The sequence below is a fragment of the Erinaceus europaeus genome, chromosome 11 (genome assembly GCF_950295315.1).
Source record: "Erinaceus europaeus chromosome 11, mEriEur2.1, whole genome shotgun sequence".
Taxonomy (NCBI): domain Eukaryota; kingdom Metazoa; phylum Chordata; class Mammalia; order Eulipotyphla; family Erinaceidae; genus Erinaceus; species Erinaceus europaeus.
Genome location: NC_080172.1, coordinates 74,615,467 through 74,637,711, shown reverse-complemented (window position 1 = coordinate 74,637,711; position 22,245 = coordinate 74,615,467). Strand labels below are relative to the sequence as shown.

Sequence of the window (22,245 nt, the reverse complement as noted above, 5' to 3'; positions counted from 1 at the left end):
TACATTATCCAAGTTAACTACTACACTTCACTGGCACCAAAATGACATCTTAATTAACCTCATTCATCCATGATTAAGTGTTTACTGTTCATCTGAGGTGTTTTAGGTACAATACTAAATGTTAGGTATACTGAAGTGAGTAAACCAAAGAATGAGTCCCTTAAATCTTCAAGTTGAGGGGCCAGGTGGTGGCACACCTGGCTAAGTGCACTCATTACAGTACACAAGGAGCCAGGTTCAAGCCCCTGGTACCCACCTGCAGGAGGGAAGATTCATGAGTGGTGAAGCAGGGCTGCAGGTGTCTCTTTGTCTCTCTCCCTCTCCCCCTCTCAATTTCTCTCTATCCAATAATAAATAAATAAAATTAAAAAAAAAAACCTTCAAGTTGATAGAGGGTCTTCTGGGTCCATCACAAAACCATTTATGTGAAGCCTTATTTCTTGTATCTTCCTAGCCAAGATAGTTGGCTTCATTTTTCTTTTTGGCATCTAACACATTCAATTGAAAAATATTTTTATTCCTTCTGCTGATCCCTGTGGATTCTTTTTTTCCCCACACTTTATTTCCAGACAGCAACAGAGAGGAGATACAACATAGCACTTCTCTGTTATTCATGAAGCTTGCCCTGGTGCTATGGGCTCAAACCTGGGTCTTCTCACATAGTAAAGTATACTTTCTATCTGGAACTATCTCCTGGCCCCACATTCAACGTTTTAATGTTGCCTGTATACACACTGATGTTTCCTTTTTTTTTTTTTTTTTAAAAAAAGATTTTTAATAGTAACATATCATTGCTCAAACAACGTATCAGTCAGTACCTTATGCTTACAAATATAACTAATATAATACTGAGATGATCTTAAAACAAGTTCTATAGCTCTACTTGAGTCTGGCTGAATCAAGAGCTTTATTGTTAACAAGTCACAAGATAGTTCTTAGGCATTTTTTCACAAGATAGTTCTTAAGTACTTTTTGAGATTAAAATGTAATAAAAGTGGGGGTTGCATTTTTATGGAAAACTGGGATATGCTATGTATTTAGAGTACTGTATTTCACTGTTGACTGTAAACTATTAATCCCCCAATAAAAAAATCTTAAAAATTTAAAATAATTAATTGATCATTCATTTTCAACATCCATTAGGCTATAAAGTCTATAAGGGCAGGGGCTTTGTTTAATCTTTGTTATCTCCTTCAGCATCTAAGACACAGCCTTATCTATAACTGTATAAACAAACATTTACTGGCAATTTCTTGAGATCAGAAGTGTTTGGGTAGTCTGGCCATAGACAGCAGCAAGTATTTTTTTGAGTTGGGTTTTTACTTTACTAGAGCTGAACTCTGGCTACTGATTGGGCTGGGATCAATCTGGGGCCTTTTGCATGTAAGTCTTGTGTGCTACCACTGTGCTATCTTCCCAGCCCTTGAGAATCAGATTTTGGAATATTTTCATTACTGTGTAGATGCCAGTTTTTTTTTTTTTTTTTTTTTTTTTTTTGCCTCCAGAGTTATTGCCAGGGCTCGGTGTCTGCACCATGAATCCACTGCTCCTGGAGACCATTTTTTTCCCTTTTGTTGCCCTTGTTTTATCATTGTGGTTATTATTACTGTTGTTGTTGCTGTCATTTGATAGGATAGAGAGAAATGGAGAGAGGAGGGGAAGACAGAGAGGGGCAGAGAAAGATAGATAACTGCAGACCTACTTCACTGCCTGTGAAGCGACTCCCCTGCAGATGGGGAGCCAGGGGCTTGAACCAGGACCCTTACTGACGATCCTTGGGCTTTGCACCACATGCACTTAACCCGCTGCGCTACCGGTGGATGCCAGATTCTATAGTGATTTGTTGTTATGCTGTAGTATAACTTTAAGGCATCAACTTCATTGCTGGTATATATGAGCTCTACATATGCTGGTTTTCATGACATGATATTTAAGACACACAAAAACTCTTGAGAAGAAAAATCAGGGCTATAGGTAATGTACTTAGCAATCTTTAGCTAATGTGCTGATGGTACTACCTTAGAGAAGAAACTCAGGTTATATTACCATACCTCATTCAAAGACTTTTTTTTTTGCCTCCAGGGTTATTGCTGGGGCTCGGTGACTGCACCACGAATCCACTGCTCCTGGAGGCCATTTCTTCCCTTTTGTTACCCTGACTGTTTTACCATTGTTGTGGTTATTATTGTTGTTACTGATGTTGTTGTTGTTGTTGGATAGGACAGAGAGAAATGGAGAGAGGAGGGGAAGACAGGGGGAGAGAAAGACAGACACCTGCAGATCTGCTTCACTGCCTGTGAAGCAACTCCTCTGCAGGCGGGGATCCAGGGGCTGGAACTGGGATCCTTATGCCGGTCCTTGTGTTTTGCGCCATGTGCGCTTAACCCACTGCACTACTGCCCGACCCCATCAAAGACATTTTTATCACTGAACAGTTGAGGCCTTTTCATCAACGGGAAGAAAAAGAAGTAAAATAGTTAAAATTTATTCTGTTTTTCCTACAGTTGTGATCTTCATAGACAATAAACTTATAGCCAGTAACATTTAATGGTGAGAAACTGAAGGTTTTCTTCAATCAGCTATAAAACAGGGTTGCTCACTATTACCATTACTATTCAACATAGTCTTAGAAGTCCTAGCCATCACAATTAGGCAAGAAAAAGAAAATCGAGGGATATGGATTAGAAGAGAATTCAAAATCAATATACAAACGTTAGTGGCATTCCTCTACACAAACACTAAATTAGAAGAAATCTGGAAATTTATTTTCTTTACCATAGCAGCAATAAATAAATAAATAATTTGAGAATAAAGTTAACAAAAGAGGTGAAAGATTTGTGCACTAGAAATTACAAGTCACTTTTGAAGAAAATAGGCATACAAAAAAATATGGAAAGGCATTCCATGCTCATATAAGAATTAACATAATCAAAACAACCATCCTACCCAGAGTCATATACAGATTTAGTGCTATCCCTGTCGAGGCATCACCATATTTCTTTAGTGAAGAGAAGAAAAGGTTAAAAAAAAAGTTTTATCTGGAATCAGAAAATAACTTGGGATTGCCAAAATTATCCTGAGAGATTGGCTGTATCACACTTCCTGACCCCAAATTATATTATAGAGTTACTATAATCAAAACTGCCTGGCACAGGAACAATAACAGACATAGATCAATGAATACAAGAGCAAGTTCCAAAACAAGCTCCTACAAATATTAGACTTTAACTAAAATCTAGTATTTGACAAGGGGACCCAAACATTTAATGGAGAAAGAACACATTATAGTGTACAAAGATGTGAGTTCAAGCCCTGGGCCCCCACCTGTGGGGATGAGGTGGGGGGCATGGTAGAAGCTTAACAAGCACTGAAGCGTGTTGTAGGAGTCTCTCAATTTCTCTCTTTATCCAAAGTAAATGAATAAATTATTTTTTTTAAAGAAAAAAAAAAATGAAAGGAGAATCTCTTTAACAAATGGTGTTAGGAAAACTGGGTTGAAAAGCCCAGATGAATGCAACTAAACCACCACATAATCACCATGCACAGAAGTCAACTTCAAGTTGATCAAAGACATGAACATTAGGGAAAAAGACTACTAAATATATAGATGAAGAAAAGACAAACAAAATACCAATCAATGGGACTACATTAAATTGAAAATCTTCTGCACAGGAAAGGGAGCCATCACCAAAATAGAAAGACTCTACAGAATGGGAGAATATCTTTATATGGCATGCATCAGATAAAGTACTAATAACCAAAATATATCAAGAGTTCAATAAATTTAGCAACAAAAACAAAACAAGGGCTAGGCAGTAGCACATTCAGTTAAGTACACATATCACCATGCACAAGGATCTGGGTTTGAGCCCCCCTCTTCACCTTCAGGGAAGTCCCTTCAAGAGCAGTGAAGCAGGTCTGCAGGCGTCTATCTTTCTCTTTCCCTTTCTATCTCTCCTTCCTTCTCATTTTTTTCTCTGTCCTGTCAAATAAAAATAAAGTAGAAAGGGGAAAAGAAAGAAAGGAAGGAAGGAAGGAAGGAAGGAAGGAAGGAAGGAAGGAAGGAAGAAAGAAAGAAAGAAATGGCTGCTAAGAGTGGTGGACTTGTACTGCAAGCAATGAGCCCTAGCAATAGCCCTGGTAGCAATAATCAAAACAAAACAAAACAAAACAAAACAAAACAAAACAAAAACCCATTAGAGAATGAGGCAAGGACATGGATAGAAACTTCACTGAGGAGGCTCACATGGCCAACAAACATTATGCGCTGGAAATTCTTGAGAAAACGCTCAAGGTTATTATCAGAGAAACGCAATATTATAGACAACAAGCCACTAATTTAAACCTGTGAGAATGTCACACATTAGAAAGGACAGAAACAAGTGTTGGTGAGGATGTAGGGGAAAAAGAAACCCTCTACACTGCTGGTGGGAATGAAAATTGGTCTAACTCCTGTAGAAAGCAGTTGGGAGATTCTCAGAATGCTAGAATTGAATCTACCCTATGACTTCGTAATTTCTCTCCTGGAAATTTACTAAAAGGAAACAAAAACACCTATCAGAAAAGATTTATGACCACCTACTTCATAGCAGCATAATTCCTAATAGCCAAAATCTGGAAGCAATCCAGATGAATAGCTAAAAGCATTGTGTACACACACACACACATACACACACACACACACACACACACACACACACACACACACACTGGAATACTGTTAAAAATGATGAAACCATCTACTTAGACTTAGATACCCTCCTTACACCTACTTCCTATTACACCTCCCTCAGTCACTCCAAAGTTAACCTTTTCAAAGTAAGGACTACAAAAACTGAATAGGGGAAAGAGACTGGCACACTTTAACTATGACTCTTTAGTCACTCTCAGGCCACCCCATCAGCTGGGGCCCTAGTTGGGGAGTCCTGAGATTCCCAAACAGACAACATGGGCTTAGACCTCGAATAAATCCCCCTCTCCACTGTTACTGGTCATCTCTATCAGGGACAACACAATAGACCCCTTTGTGGGCCCTCGTAGGACCTTGCCCTCAACCTGGGTCAACAATGGTAGAAGAGAATGTTCCATCCTCTGAAGAGAGGATGGACAACATACTCTATGCTACACCAGAGGAAGATGGATCCTGAAATTGGGGCAACTTGGAACATTCCTACTCATAACAACAGAATGTGAGCTCAGATCCATAGGGATGCAGAGGTCACACAGACTCCTAAGCTGAATATGGGCCCCAGATCACATCAAATCGATGGGGTTTACAATCAACAATATTTATACACCTTTCCCATATTTGGGAGCTACTCTCTTCCCTGATCCAGCTTTCTGGTCCTTTTTCCAGCCATGACATCATCTCCCTAGACAATAAATTAGATACACCTGCGTATCAGATGTCAGGCTCAGGAAAAAAAAAAACTAGTATAGTCATGGGCTCTTTGGGATAGAACTAAAATAGGCCTACTAACTATCTACAAAACAGACACTGTGAAGATACCAGTCATTATGGGCTTCTATTTCAGAACTATTATCTAGAAAACAGATAAAAACTTTGATTATAAAAGGTTACAGCAGCCAAACAAAATTAAATGTTTTTCTTATAACAGATGGCTTATGCCTTGCTAATGTTTGCATTTAATGCTCTAGGATTACCTATTAATAAGGAAGCAGGGATGCTTTCCATTGTTATTTCTAATTCAAAAGAAATAAGTTCTTTGTAACTCACTTTGTAGTGATAGATTACACACAGGTTTGTTTAAAGGGCTGGGTTGTGTGACTTAGAACTTTATATCTAAATCCTGTTGTGACAGATCTATAGAGCAGCTTTGATAAATGTTAGAAAACTGTTCTTCATAATTGTTGCTATATAATAATTCTCTAAGAGCAGTGACTCTAAACTTTTCTCCCAGTAAGACTGAGATAAAACCAACCAGTGGTGTTCACACACTGTCATTATCACACTCATTACTTTAGAAGACTAAAGCTGAATAACAGTGCCCTTAAGCTTCAGGTCTCCACTGGCCTGTTCTCTTAGCGAGCTGGATCAGCATACGAAGAGCTGGGTAATGGACTCGTAGCGGCTGTGACCTGTAAGAGCCTAATTCTGCTGCTACCTTTGGTAACCACTGACACTATTAATACTGCTTAGGATGGGGAAGCTAGAGGGCACATATTTTTGCCAAGGGTCCTTGGTGACTTTAATATGTATTATGGCTCCATGTTGGAGACTCTCAACTACTATGGGAGAAAAAAAGACTGACATTATAATATCGGCAAAAATAGGGAGAATTCTGAGGGGGGAAAATGACTGTTGAAAGTAGGCTTTGTTTAAAAATTAAACAAGTATAAATTTTTCTTTAGAAAATAATGTGAATTCCCACATTATTTCAATTAAAGTTATTTCAATGAAACAGTACATATGTCAACAGGAGTATAGTTAGGGCACCCGTGCTAAATATGAATATTATTTGGGCCCTGGGACAGATATGGTAAATAATTAATTGTATGTATATACTTTCTTCAATTTTGGGAGCTAATCTGTCCTAATTCAGCTTTTTAGCCCTATTCTAATCTCTGACACCATCTCCCTAGACAATATTTTTAGTCTATCTGCATGTTAGCTGTCAGGTTCAGACAAATTACTAAAGCCATGGGCCCCTTGGAACACACCTAAAATAGACTTCCTAGCTTCTTTCCTCTCAAAGACCCCTAATTTCATCTGCTCTATTCCTACGTTTGAATTCCTGTTTATTAAATAATTTATCCTGCTTTATATCTTACTGCCTTCCAGTCACCTAGTTTCAGGTGCTTTTATGATTTCATCCTGACTTCCCTGAGCAGATGACCTCACCAATGTGTCCTGAAATCTCACTTCTCCAGAGCCCTACCCCACAAGGGAAAGATAGAAACCAGCTGGGGATATGGACTGATCTGCCAATGAACATGTTCAGCAGAGAAGTAATCACAGAGGCCAGGCCTTCCACCTTCTGCACCCCTAAAGAATTTTGGTCCATACTCCTAGAGGAATAAAGAACATGGAAGTTTCCAATGAAGGGGATGAGAGGGGCGGGGGATGAGAGGGGCCGGGTGGTGGTGCACCTGATTAAGCGTACACATTACAGTGCGCAAGGACCCGGGTTTGAGCCCCCAGTCCCCACCTGCAAGGGGAAAGCTTCTCAAGTGGTGAGGCAGGGTTGCAGGTGTTTATCTGTCTCTCTTCCTCTCTATAGCCCCCTTCCCTCTGGATTTCTGGCTTTCTCTATCCAATAAATAAAGATAATAAAAAGAAATTTTAAAAAAGGGGTAAGACACGGAACTCTGGTGATGGAAACTGTATGGAATTGTACTGTTACCTTACAAACTTGTTAATTGTACATATATATATATATATATATATATAAAACATATATATCATAAAATATATTGTGCATATATATACTTGTATTTACTTAATTTCTGCCACTATGGTTATCACTAGGACTCTGTGCCTGCATGATTCTACCTCTCCCAGACTTAATTTCTTGTCTTTTTTTTTTAAATAGAGGCTGATAAGTGTTAGACAATAGTTTGTCACTGTCATTGCTATTCATTAATTCTCTCAAAACAGTGACTTCTGAGCAAATGAAGAGACTGTAGCCCTGCTCTACCACTCATCAGGTATCCCCTATGCAAGTGTTCCACATGTTGGCAAGGAGTTGAGCCCAGGTTGTCATCCTGCATCGACTGGATGCTCTACTGGGTGAGCCATCTCCAGGCCCCAACAACTTATTTCTGTTAAACTCTCAGTAACAAGTATATGGAGTAGAAATAATTTATTGCTTTATTCTCAGCAAACAGGTAAATACTTAAAATGTTTCAATGACAAAAGTACTGAGATAGTAGTCATCACAAGATGGGCAAATATAAGATTTATACAAGCAAAAACACATAAAAGGGAGCCAGAAGACAGCTCATCCACACAGCACCTGGTTTTAAGTTCTTCACCACCACATGGGAGTACAAAGGAGAAGCTTCGACAGGATTCTCTGTGTCTCTCTCTGCTTGTTTCAAACTTGCTAAAGAGAAAAAAATACCCCAGAATTTTATGGATAGTGAGGAATCCAAAATACAACTAGTTATGGTTCAGATACTTAATACATAAATTCTCAATCTGAGTACTATGATTTTTTTGTGTCCAGGGTTATTGCTGGGGCTTGGTAGGAGAGAGACAGAGCGAGAGAGAGAGAGAGAGAGAGAGAGAGAGAGGGATAGAGAGAGAGAGAGAGAGGCACCGAGACCTGCAGCATTGCTTCACTGCTCATGAAGCTTTGTCCCCTGCAGATGGGGGCTGGAAATTTAAACCCAGATTCTTAGGCATTATAACATGTGCACTCAACTGGGTATGGTACTGCCTGGCCCGTACACTGTAGAACTTTAAGACAGTGCAGCTGCTGTAACAAACAGTACAGCACTTCACTCAAAGTGTAAAGAATTACCATGACCAAGTAATGGATCAATAAACATCACACTGCTACATACTCAAGAGAACAGGAAACATCATTCCACACAAAAGTATATAAAATATATATAAAAATTAACTGTGGAAACAAATGCCCATGAGTTGTAGAATGGAGAAATAAAATGTGGTATGTCCACGCAGTGGAGTATTAGTCAGACATAAAAAGGAAATACGTGGTGCTACATGTTATAACGTGGAAAAGTCTTGAAAATATGATGGTAAGTAAAAGAAGCCAGATACAAAAGAGCACATATATGATTCCATATGTGTGAGTAAGCAAATTTATCGAAACAGTCAATTAGTGATCACTAGGGCATGGAAGAAGGGGAAACTGGGAATATGTCATAGACAAAAGTTTTTTTTTTTGGGGGGTGATGGAAATGTTCTTGAATTAACAGTGATGGCTCCCCAGCATACTGAATATACTTTTTAAAAAAGTGAGTTATACACCCTCAATATGGTGACTTTTGTGTTACACAAATTACATCTCAATTAAATGTAAAAAATTATCTAGTTACAAATAAATACAAAAAATTATTTCAATAATGTTCTGTAATGGTCTCTAATAGCAAGGATCAGGTTGAGAATGTTTAAAGAAAGAGTTTACAACCATATTTAAGAAACTGTTGATTTTTTATAGTACACTCACAAATTTCTCTTAGGAAATTAATGAAGGGTACGTTACAAAAATAACAACCTGCTCAGGCAAAAAGCCTTAGTCACATTTTTCCATTCATGCCTGGTGCCCTAGGGAGCTGAATCTCTTGAGTAGTGAGCTATCTGCATGATGGTTACCTAAAGTGGCTGCTCATGTCCAGTGATGGCTTTGTTTAGTGATCATGGTCACACTGTGCTTGTTTAAATACCATTTTTCTGGACCTACATGCCATTCCCTGAATGACTGAATACTCAAAGCTTTTAGAGGGAATAAACTATAGCATGGTCTCTGCCTAGGAAGTGGGCCACAGTTCACTGGAAACAGACAGTTCAGATAAATAAAATGAAAGCAGACATTTTTGGAGATGATCTTGAAAGCTTTCCATTAGAGAACATCAAAGGCATAAAACTAGGAATAGCATTTATCCATGTAGAGTATAGTAAGTCACTTTTTACCCTCTATTCTCTCTAGGTAATACAAAGTAAGTACTCATTTCTCCATCAATAGATCACCAAAGCATTCCCAAAGAATACAAACACAGATCTGTTCCTGTCTACACACTACTAAACATTTTATTTCTGTGCTACAGTTAAACACAGAGAATAATACAAAGTAGTGATATATTTATTAAAGCTTCATATTAAACTTGGGTAAAAAGTTACATTGTAAATACAAGTCACTGAAGAAACTGCTTTCCATTTTTTGATCCCTGGAATGAACATGAACTCAGGTGAGCCAATCTGATTCTTGGTTTGGCTTCCCTTCAACTACCAGCCTTGGTCTGTACCTTTCCCTCTATGTCTCATCCGCCTAGGTGTTCTACATCTGCACAATTTTCTCTGCACAAGTATGATGATGATGATGGCCAAAGAAGACAGGGACCAAGGCAAGCGGGAAAGCAAAATAGGGGCACAGCTAAATGACTATTAACTATTCTCAAAATATCAGTCAAAATCTCAGTGAAAATATTCTGAATACTGGGACCATCATGAACCATTAGTCTGTTTCCCTACATTAAGAGTAATATGAAAAATATAAAAACAAATATGTGATATACAACAGCGGCATCATAAAATGTACTTTAACTATTAGACTTTCTAATTTGTTATAGAAATGCACCAAAGTCTACAACATCATCAACTTTTATGCAACAGGTTATACAAGTATTAAATATAATAGATTTTAGTCAACAACTTGTTTGGCTTTATATGTTAACTCTCTTTTCAGCCACCAGGTTCCAGATGCTACCATGATGCCAACCAGACTTCCCTGGACAGACAACCCCACCAATGTGTCCTGGAGCTCAGATACTCCAGAGCCCCACCCTACTAGGGAAAGAGAGAGGCAGGCCGGGAGTATGGATCGACCTGTCAATGCCCATGTTCAGCAGGGAAGCAATTTCAGAAGCCAAGCCTTCCACCTCCTACACCCTATAATGTCCCTGGGTCCATACTCCCAGAGGGATAAAGAATAGGAAAGCTATCAGGGGAGGGGATGGTGAAGTGTCTAGGAACCTCATCTCTCCAGATGCATACCCTACTAGGGAAAGATTAGGGACAGAACAGATCTGTCTGGGAATAAAGATCAACCAGGCTATAGTTCATCTCAGCAGGAAGTAGTTCAGAAGCATGAAACTCCATCCTTCAGCACCCCCAAAAAATTCTGGGTCCATACTCCTAGAGGGGTAAATGTTGAGGGACAGAGTACCTAGAGGGGGCACCACGATGGAACACGTCACCCATGCACACAGAAAGGAAACTGGGAAGGAAACTATTGCCTAGCACATGGGAGTGGTGACAGGTGTGGCTTGGAAAGGTGGAGGTGGGGCTTGGGTGTTATAAGCTAGACCTAAGGGTGTGGCTTGGTTCTGGCCCTAGGTGAGCGCCCCATCAACGTGTTATGAATTCTGAGGGGCTTCTCTCTCTGTCTTTCTCTCATTCTGCCTAGGTGGGGCATCCAATGAGATGTAAGGGAGCTCCTCTCTCTTTCTCTCTCTGTTGGCCTAACATCTAAATGGTCTCAAGTTTCCTAAATAAAGCTTAAAATTCTTAGAGGAAAAAAGGGCCTGGGAAATAGCTCTGCATTAGACTGGAAGACTTGCCTATCTGAGGCCTAAGTCCCAGGTTCAATTCCTGCCACCACCATATGCTAATACTACTCTGGTCGCTCATATAAAAATAAATTTAAAAAATTTAAATGATTTAAAATTCTTAATAAACAACAAAATAACTTGGGTTAATTGTATATGTGTTATAGATGTTCTTCTATGGCCAAGAAGTTTTTGAGAATTTTTGTTAACTATAAAACGTACTAAGCATGCAGCTATCAAGAACAATAAACCCACCTTCTCTGACCCATCTTGGACAGAGCTAGAAGGAATTATGTTAAGTGAACTAAGTCAGAAAGATAAAGATGAGTATGGGATGATCCCACTCATCAACAGAAGTTGACTAAGAAGATCTGAAAGGGAAACTAAAATCAGGACCTGATCAAATTGTAAGTAGGGCACCAAAGTAAAAATCCAGTGGTGAGGGGTAGACATGCAGCTTCCTGGGCCAGTGGGGGGTGGGAGTGGGCGGGAGGGATGGGTCACAGTCTTTTGGTGGTGGGAATGGTGTTTATGTACACTCCTAGCAAAATGTAGACATATAAATCAGTAGTTAATTAATGAGAGGGGGAAAATCAATTGTATGTCTCAAAGTTTCTCAAAACACAAACTGAATCTTTTTAATATATAGGCTGTGTATTTGATATGCGGACTCTCTCAAAAGCCTAGACCAAGTAGATTAGAAGCATCCAATTGCACAGCTATATACAAGATACTGGATACTGTACAGCAAACCATTACAAAAGGACTTTTCAAAGTTAACCCAATTACCAAATAATGTGATGATAACATTAACTATCGATTGTCTTTTTGAACCCTAAGGAACCTCACATCTCCACTATAGAGCCCCTACTTCCCCCAGTCCTGGAACCCTTGGATAGGGCCCGCTTTCCCGTATGCATCTCCCAATCCAAACCAAATAATATTGCATCCACCAATCACAACCTAACCAACGCAACGATTGCCACCTCAACATGCTTCACCACAGACTGTGTCCAGAGACTTCACGTGTGGAATGACAACCCTTCAGCTTCATTACTCGGGTGAGACCTTTCCTTTTATAGTACACTCTAATTTCATCTCAGGTAGTTCACTTTCTAACAAAGTCCCATAACCTAGATATACACCAGTTTCTGTGAGAGAGAGCTTATGTTCACACATATCCATAAACTACTGCAAAATATATACCTGAAAGCAGAAGTACACTAGAGTTTGCAGTGAGTACCTCCCTAACACTTCCTCTCCACTATTCCAAGCTTGGGATCCATGATTGCTCAACAAATTGTTTGGCTTCGTATGTTAACTCTCTTTTCAATCACCAGGTTCCAGATGCCACCAGGATGCTGGCCAGGCTTCCCTGGATTGAAGACCCCACCAATGTGTCCTGGAGCTCAGCTTCCCCAGAGACACACCCTACTAGGGAAAGAGAGAGGCAGACTGGGAGTATGGACCGACCAGTCAACGCCCATGTTCAGCGGGGAAGCAATTACAGAAGCCAGACCTTCTACCTTCTGCAACCCTCAACAACCCTGGGTCCATGCTCCCAGAGGGCTAGAGAATGGGAAAGCTATCATGGGGGGGGGGGTTTATGGAGATTGGGTGGTGGGAATTGTGTGGAGTTGTACCCCTCCTACCTTATGTTTTTGTTCATTAATCCTTTCTTAAATAAAAAATTTTAAAAAAACCACGTACTAAGCAAAACTTAGAGAACTAAAAGGACATAAATACTTTATTATTAAATAAATATATATTGTTTAAGCACTGTATTGAAAGATCTGTGTACTCTTTGTCAACTATAAAGAGAGAGACACCTGCAACACGCTTCACCATTCATGAAGCATCCCCCTGCAGGTGGGGAACAGGGGCTTGAACCCAAGTCCTTGTGCACTGTAACCTGTAAACTTAACCAGTTCACCACTGCCCAGCTCAAAAGATCAGTTTTCAACATAATGGATATGTATTTTAATTTTAACCCCATCTCATATGTTTACTCTAAAAGGATTACAAAAGAATCTGAGAATAAAAGTAGCTAACAGTTGGGTCACAGATTCCCAGGACTGGGGGGGGGGGGGTTTAATATGAAAAGTTAGGGTTCACGCGATGGCAAACGCAATTAAGCATACACATTATCAAGACTGAGGATTCATGCTGGAGGCTCTGCTTCCCACTTGCAAGGGAGAAGCTTCATGAGTGGTGAAGCTGGGTTGCAGGTGTCTTTTCTCTCTCTCTCTCTCTTTATGTATTCCCCTCTCCTCTCAATTCTATCTGTTTTTATTCTATCAAGTAAAAACAGAAGGAAGGAAGGGAAGAAGGAAGGAAGGAAGGAAGATAGATGCCAGGAGCAATGGATTCAAAGTGCAGGCACCAAGCCCCAGAGTCAATAAAAAGGAAAAGCTAAATGGGGTAGTTCTGAAAAAAAGGTACATTGAGAAATAAATTATGAAAGCAGAAGACAGAAATTTTAGAAGCTAAAGAACAAAGAATCTTCTTGGATTCAATTAGGTCACTTTTTTTTTTTTTTAAATCAGAGCACTGCTCAGCTCAGGCTTATGGTAGTGTTGGAGACTGAACCTAGGGGTCCTGGTGCCTCAGGCATGAAAGCCTTTTGTCAAATCACAAAGCTATCTCTCTGACTCCCATAATATGATGTTTTAATGGTACCCTCAATTATTTTGATTTCCATATAACTTTCTTTTTTCTTACTATACATTTTGAAAAAGATGTGGTAAGAGTTTGGTACCAAAAAGTGTAGGACTAACGTTGTTCTTATAAACAGCTGTTCATTAAGATAATACTTCCAGTTACTGGCTCAGAAAGCGAGATTCTGAGATTACTGCTGGGCCTAAGCCTCTGACTTGTCAACCAAAAAGTTACTTCCCCTTTAGTATAATGGATTGCAGAAGTACAGTTAGACAGTTATCTATGAACGGGGATAGGATATGGTGGGTAAGCAGAGATACAGATTTTTTTTTTTGTTAGCGACCAAAACATTTACAAGTTTCACAAAGTAGAAAGAACTTTCTAAAAAATTAATAAGATCTGTTTCACAAATTACCACTCCAACTAGAATACTAGACAGTAGAAATGACAAAAGATTTGTTCATATAGTTGATAAAAAATTTATATCAGAGCATTCAAGTAAAGTTATTTTCTGTGTTCTGATTTAATGAATCATGTGAGTTGTATCTGCTTGGGAGACACAGATGCTAGCTCACTGAAGCCTACTCTAATGACTCCTAGCATAGCCTTCCTTGGGACAGTAAAGGCAGAATAACATGTCAGACTCAAGTAATATCAAAGAAGAGAAAGCAGGGTTGGAGATGCTCTGAGGTTGGCTCATGACATGTCTTGATCTGTAAGTATTCAATGTCCTATGGGCTTCAGTGACCTAACAAGCACCAAGTAGCACCAGAAATGCAGAAATAGTTCTCAAAAGAAGTCTTGCAATTCAAGCTGAAAAACACTACATTTAGATGGTTTTAACCCTACTGAAAGAGAGCTTTAGAAACCACTAGTGATTTCTTAAAAGGTGAATGAGAATTACATGTTTTCTATGTGCTTGTATAGTAAATACCTGCTTTCATTCTTTCAACTTAAATTTTAAAGATGTATATTAATTTGGGAAAATAAAATTTTGTGATGTTACTAATCATATAATAGTTGAAGGAATACAAAATAGCATTAGATATACTGGCAAAATAGATACAAATTAATGTAACACACTCAATGTTAATAAAACAATGAAATTAAAGGATTATTTTGTAGGTGTCCCAAATGATAATAATCTCTTAAAAAGACAATAGTTATAAAGAAAAAGGACATAGCAGATGGTAAAAATTAGAATGGTTATATCTTATATAAACATGGTGTATCACTGTATATGAAATTGATTTTTTTCATATGCTCAGGGAAAACAAGGCACAGAGTAGAGGCAGAACTCTACCAAGAAACCAACAAGATCAATGAATACCTAGCTTTTTCATAATTAAAATTCTTCATATTTGACTGAGTTAAAATCTGCTGTTACTTACAGTGACAGCAACACAACTGCAATTAAGGTCCATTCTGCAGGTTTATGTATAATATTTCTATTTGTTAATCTGAAAGAGAGTAAGGTAAAGTTTAACAATGAAGTGTCACATTTAAACACATAAATCAACTCTATGGCACTATGTGTAAAGAAACACAATTTTAAAATTCTTGTTACATTTGGTAGGAATCAATATCATAATAATGTGGCTTAATATCAGTGCATGAAAATTATCATCTGAAGATAAAGTGCTCCAGTCCCGCTTTAATCCATCTGTAACAATATTAGACCAGATGAACATATAAATGAGAAACTAAGTTGCAGTTTACTTAAATATGCCACATCTCTTCTGTAAACATAACCTCTATGCTTTATCCGAATCAAATATATATATATATTTAATTTTTAAAATTATTTATTTTCCCTTTTGTTGCCCTTGTTGTTTTGTTGTTGGAATCATTATTGTTGTTGATGATGTCACTGTTGTTGGATAGGACAGAGAGAAATGGAGAGAGGAGGGGAAGACAGAGAGGGGCAGAGAAAGACACTTGCAGACCTGCTCCACCGCCTACGAAGCAACTCCCCTGCAGGTAGGGAGCCGGGGGCTCGAACAGGGATCCTTACTCTGGTCCTTGTGCTTTGCGCCATGTGTACCCAACCCTCTGCGCTACTGCCTGACCCCCTCAAATATTTTTTAAAGGCAACAAGATAAGTAATCTCTGATTAAAATTCACGTAGTCTTTTGCATCTTTCTATTTGTCTTATGTTGGCAACAGGAAATTAAGAAATGTCATAATCCATACGTCATAGGAGAGTTGGCTTAATTTTAAGCCAAGATATTTAAGAAAATTTCAGATTTAAAAGTCCGAATGGGGAAGGGGAAGTAGCATAATGACTATGCAAAAAGCCTTTCATGCCTGAGGCACCAAAAGTCCCAGGTTCAATCCCTAGTACCACCATAATGCCAGAACTGAGCACTGTTCTGGGTAAAAATAAATATTTAAAAATCAGATGTAAATTCTGTTGCTTAGAAGTCAATGGCAAAAACATTACTGTTATACATTGAGTAGTTTCATAAAACATTTAGAACGATCACTAAGTAAAAAACAGTTTTGATAAGGTTGGTGAAATAGCTCATTTGAATAGTGTTCTGCTTTGCCATGTTTGTGCTAGCCCCCATCTCAGTGCTTTTTCTTTCACTCTCTGTCTCCCTGTCACTATCTGTTAAGAAAAAAGGTGATAAGACAATAAGAATGCACTAGCATGTAATATCTTTAATGGACTGTCATCTAAAATGAACAAGAAACTCTTATTGCTATTGTCACTGAGGCTTCACCACACCAAGTAAATTTTTTTTCAGATAGAGAGGGGAAAGCAGACAGGGGGAAAGACACCACAGCACTGCTGTGGGGGCCAGGAATAAATCTGGGTCTTGGGCATGACTAGCCAGTGAAAAGCTCTTATGACAACTTACAAAAAGAGAAACAATGACATACATACATCTGAAAAGATGCTCCACAGTTTACCAGGGGAAAGCAGACTAAAGTAACAGTGATATGATGCTACACTCTTAATAGATTGGCTAAAATCCTGATCATCAAGGAGACCAAATGCCGGCAAGAATACAGAGCAGCTGCAAACTTAATTCCACACAAAATCCTACATGGTCAACATCTGGAAACAATCATCGGTATACCCTTCACTAGGTAAATGGGTAAACTACAGTACATACAGACAACAGGGAGCACTATAGGGAAATTAACTGTCAAGTCATGAAAAGACATGAAAGCATTTAAAATGCATGTTACTTAAGTGAAAGAAATCACATACTGACTGAAAAGGCTACATGCTGTATAAATCCAACTAAATATATATGTATATATATATACACACATATATATTTATATATAAAAATCTAATTATATGATAATATGGAAATGGCAAAATTATATAGCAGCAATAATAGTACTGGATTTCAGGTACTCTAAGGGGGTGGGTTTGAGGTATATGTAAGTGGTTCACATATAAGTGGTAAGTTGATTGATTTTTAGGATAGTTAAAATATACCCTATGATAGTATAATGATGGATCCATGTGATTATACATTTGTCCAAACCCACAAAATAGTCAAAATCCAGAGTGAATGCTAATATAAACAGTGCACTCTTGGTGATAATGTTGTCAAGGTACATTTATCAATTATAACTCTGGTGAAGGATGTTTATGATGGGGGAGGAAATGCCTGTGTAGGAGCAGAAAATAAATGGGATCTCTGCACTTTCCTCTGAGTTTTGCTATGAACTGAAGCTGCTCTAAAAAAAAATATAAGAACAGTGATAAATAAATAAGCAAAGAATACCTGCAAGTGATTTGCAAAATAGAAATACTGAAGGACAGTAAATATCTGAAAAAGGATCCAATCTCACAAAATAAACTGGTTAAGTTAATATAAAAATCAGTATCTTGGGCTGGGAAATGGCATAATAGATAAGGTGTTGGATTCTCAAACACAAGGTCCCAAATTTAATCCTTGACATCACATCTGTCAGAATGATGCTCTGGGGCTCTCTCTCATGAATATATTTTGGGGGAAAAAATTCACTCTACCACATTAGCAAAATACATACACATATATATATGATGGTAATAATAGTAATAATAAAGGCTAGTGAGGATTGTACCATTTATTTATTTAGTCCCTTTTGTTGCTGTTGTTTTATTGTTGTAGTTATTATTGTTGTTGTTGTTATTGTTGGACAGGACAGAGAGAAATGGAGAAAGGAGGGGAAGACGGGGAGAGAAAGATAGACACCTGCAGACCTGCTTCACTACCTGTGAAGTGACTCCCCTGCAGGTGGGGAGCCGAGGGCTTGAACTGGGATCCTTACGCTGGTCCTTGTGCTTTGTGCCACCTGCGCTTAACCTGCTACGCTACTGCCCAACTCCCGGATTGTACCTTTAATACACTACTGATGTGAGCATATGAGCAACAACTTGGTAATATTAAATACAGATGATAACGCATATGAAAAAGTTCAGTTATTTCACTTTTATCACAGATACAAACCCTAAACAAATTCTCACTTACACATGAGGAAATGTGTATAAAGATCATGTGCTTATAATAGTAAATAGACTAATATTTTTAATAGAATACTAAATAGTTGTTAAAATGAATGAATTGGGACTAGGGAAATAGTTCACCTGGATAGTGTGTCTGCTTTGCCATGTGTGTAACCCAGGTTGGAGCCTGGCCTCCAATGCACTGGGAGAAGTTTTGATGTTGTGATGTCTTTCCCTTTCTCTGTCTCTTTCTACCTGAAAAAGTCATCCCAAAGCAATGAAATCCTGGCAATAATTAAAAATTAAACAAACAACAAAAAAACTAGACTTACATATTTCAATCATCACAATTTGAATCAAAAACAGCAAATATATGACATATAAAGCAAGAATAGACATTAATAATTTGAACACATATATGTGTAGTATGAGTATAAGAGACCAGGAAGATATGCATCTAGTAGATGATACTGGGTGCTTCTTGGGAACAAAGGAGACTCCTGTACTGGTTATTCCATCTGCTTGCAACTATCATCCCTAGGCAAGTTTTATCATGTCACCTTTTTAATAAGCTCTGTTTCAGCCTATTAAAAAGTACAAGTTTCCTGTACTGTGTACCCCAAACTCCCAACTAATTTACTCTGCTTTCACCTTGGCCCACTTCATTTTTTTTTTTTTCTTAGATCACTGTAACAATATCCTTCATAACGTTCTTATCTTTGCCTAGCTACTATAAGAGAGACACAGAAAAAGAGACACCTCCAGCATGGCTCCACCACTCAAAGCCTCCTGTAGGTGGGGTCCAGGGGCTTGAACCTGGATCATTGCACATGTGTGTGCTCTACCATCTGATTTCACTATTGTAATTTTTAAATCAGCTAGTCAATGTTAAAATATGTATGCCAAGCAAGTAGGGGTAATAAATACAGGGGTATTTTTGGTGCAATGGTACTGTGACTTTGATGGTAGGTATGGTAAGTCTTGCACACACATATAGGTATGAACATATACTCCAAAAATTTCATATGGCATTTCCATGTTAAATCAATGAAACATGTTTATTGGTATGGACCAGTAATTCCTAGGTATATATCCCTGGTAATTTGCAGCTATCTGAAACAAACAAACCTAATTCAGGAGCTGAAAAGGTATTGTAGTCACAAGGACCGGCATAAGGATCGCGGTTCGAACCCCGGCTCCCCACCTGCAGGGGAGTCGCTTCATAGGCGGTGAAGCAGGTCTGCAGGTGTCTATCGTCTGCAGGTGTCTATCTTTCTCTCCTCCTCTCTGTCTTCCCCTCCTCTCTCCATTTCTCTCTGTCCTATCCAACAACAACAATAATAACTACAACAATAAAAACAACAAGGGCAACAAAAGGAAATAAATAAAATTAAAAAAAAAAAGAAAAGGTACTGTAGTATATTGTATTGCTCGTGTATAGGACTGGCATATGGGGGGGTTGCAGGTTTGATTCCCAGTAATAACAACCAGAGTGAGTGGTGCTCTAGTCAGAAAGATAAAAACAAAAACTGATTTAAAAAAATCAGGAGAAAAGCAAATAGTGGGTGATTTTACTCATATGTGGAATATAAAGAAAGCAAAGGAACAGATGCAAAAATAAACCTTTGGATTCTGACTGCTGATTACTGCCAAGGTAAGTGGGGGTGGTGGTGGCAGAGGGAATTTACCTGCTCTTATATTTTCCCCTTTTACTGAGTTTACTTAGTATGATAATTTAAAAATGTAGTAATATCTGATAGAAAACATTTAAAAGAGCAGTCTCAGAATATAATTTGAAATTCAACACAGAAAAATATGATTCATCACTGATGAAATTTAAAAAATACTTTTGTGTCAAAATATAATCTTAATTTAAATTAGATAAAGAGAAACATATTGACTCAATAATGATGACAGTAAAATTTTGGATAAATAATTGTGATGCAATTCAGTGGAAAGGACAGTTTATTCATGGAGAATGATTCTTCAAAGAGCTGCTTTCTATTTAAGTTCTAATAGGTCCTCAGTTCTGGACTTTAAAAAATACTAATGTGGGCAAGGGAAGAGAATGGTTATGCAAACAGACTCTTATGCCTGAGGCTCTGAAGTTTCAGGTTCAATCTCCTGCACCATAAGCCAGAGCTGAGCAGTGCTCTGGTAAAAAACAAACAAACAAACAAAAAACCCAAAAACTAATGTGTGCACCCAACCCTAACTAAATGAAACTCAATCTCTAGGGGTGGAACCAGGTATCTGCAATTGCTAAAATGAGAATTACTGTTCTCTAAGTCCTATTATTGATTACCATTTCAAAGAGGAGGGTATGGTGATTTATGCTAACTCTTCCCCATAGCTAGCATTGACAGATAATACTCAACAACAGGGACTGTCATCAATGGGGCTTTTTTTTTTTCAAACTTCCCTTGGAATCCTAACATATATTTGTAGAAGCTTTCCAGCCAGAACATGAAGTTCCTAACCGAGTTATCTCAACCAAACAACAGCTTACACAGAGGTTTCCAGCATGAGGTATCTAAAATCTGAGGGCATATGAGCATGATAAAGGGAATCAGGGAGACAGTAGTACCATATAGGACTTGTATGAAAGAGGTCCCTGGTTTGATACAACCCCCCCCCCCCCCAGCCTCCAGCCCCAATAGAAAGAGCTAAGTAGGGCTCTCTAGTCAAAAACAAACAGAACAAAATAAAAAAGAAAGTAATGGAAATATGGGAGATAGTGTAAAGGTTATGCAAAAGGACTTTCATGCCTGAGGCCCCCAAATCCCAAATTCAATCCTTGCCTACCCATCATCCCCAACAATAAACATGAGCTCTGATATTTAAAAAAAAAAAAGTATTTATATACTTTCCCTACATTTGGGAGCTACTCTCTGCCTTGACCCTGCTTTCTAGTCCTATTCCCAACTCTGACACCATCTCCCCAGATAATACTTTTAGCCCACCTGCATTTTAGCTGTCAGACTCAAGCAAAAAATAGTAATGTCATGGGTCCCTTGAAAATAAACCTAATATAGACTTCCTAGCTTCTTTCAACATGAAGACCCCAAATCTCATCTGCTATATTCTCCCCCTTTGGGTTTCTGACTATTAATAATAACAAATTATTATTAATTTGCTCTGTTTTATATCTTAATGCTATTTCAGCCACCAAGCTGCAGATGGTACCATGATGCCAACCTGATTTCCCTGGGCAGACAGCCTCACCAATATATCCTGGAACCCTACCTCCCCACAGTTCTGCCTTACTGGGCATAGATAGAACAAAGTTGGGGGTATGGATCAACCTGCCAACACCCACGTCCAGAGGAGAAGCAATTACAAGAGCCAGACCTTTCACCTAGTGCACCCCATGAAGATCTTTGTTACATACTCCCAGAGGGACAAAGAATAGGGAAGCTTCCAATGAAGGGGTGAGATATAGAACTCTGGTGGTGGGAATTCTATGGAATTGTATGCCTCTTAGCCTACAATCTTGTCAATCATTATTAAATCACTAATAAAAAAGTAATTACAATGGGCCAATCTTGTCAGTTGAAGCCTAACATTTCATTTTTTAAATTTTTTCCCCACCCCTTTTTTAATTAAAAAAAATATTTATTTATTCCCTTTTGTTGCTCGTTTTATTGTTGTAGTTATTATTGTTGTTGTTACTGATGTCATTGTTGTTGGATAGGACAGAGTGAAATGGAGAGAGAAGGGGAAGACAGAGAGGGGAAGAGAAAGACAGACATCTGCAGACCCGCTCCACCGCCTACGAAGCAACTCCCTTGCAGGTGAGGAGCCGGGGGCTAACATTTCTTTATAATAGGTTTTTAGGAAGTTTTAAGAACTTCAGTTAGAATCCTTTTTTAAAAAAA

The 22,245-nt window shown here is 38.4% G+C and overlaps 1 protein-coding gene across 2 annotated transcripts in view; it reads right to left on the bottom strand.

The window, feature by feature from the left end:
* The window catches only part of RPAP2 (RNA polymerase II associated protein 2), an 89,385-nt gene that overhangs the window by 26,588 nt on the left and 40,552 nt on the right, over window positions 1-22,245 (bottom strand). The window contains exon 11 of one of the 2 annotated variants that reach the window (XM_007533280.3): window positions 15,306-15,374. In XM_007533280.3, the coding sequence (XP_007533342.1) occupies window positions 15,306-15,374 (69 nt within the window). Of the gene's footprint in view, window positions 1-15,305; window positions 15,375-22,245 lie in introns of those variants that run through there. The other variant, XR_009552612.1, reaches the window with a different exon arrangement.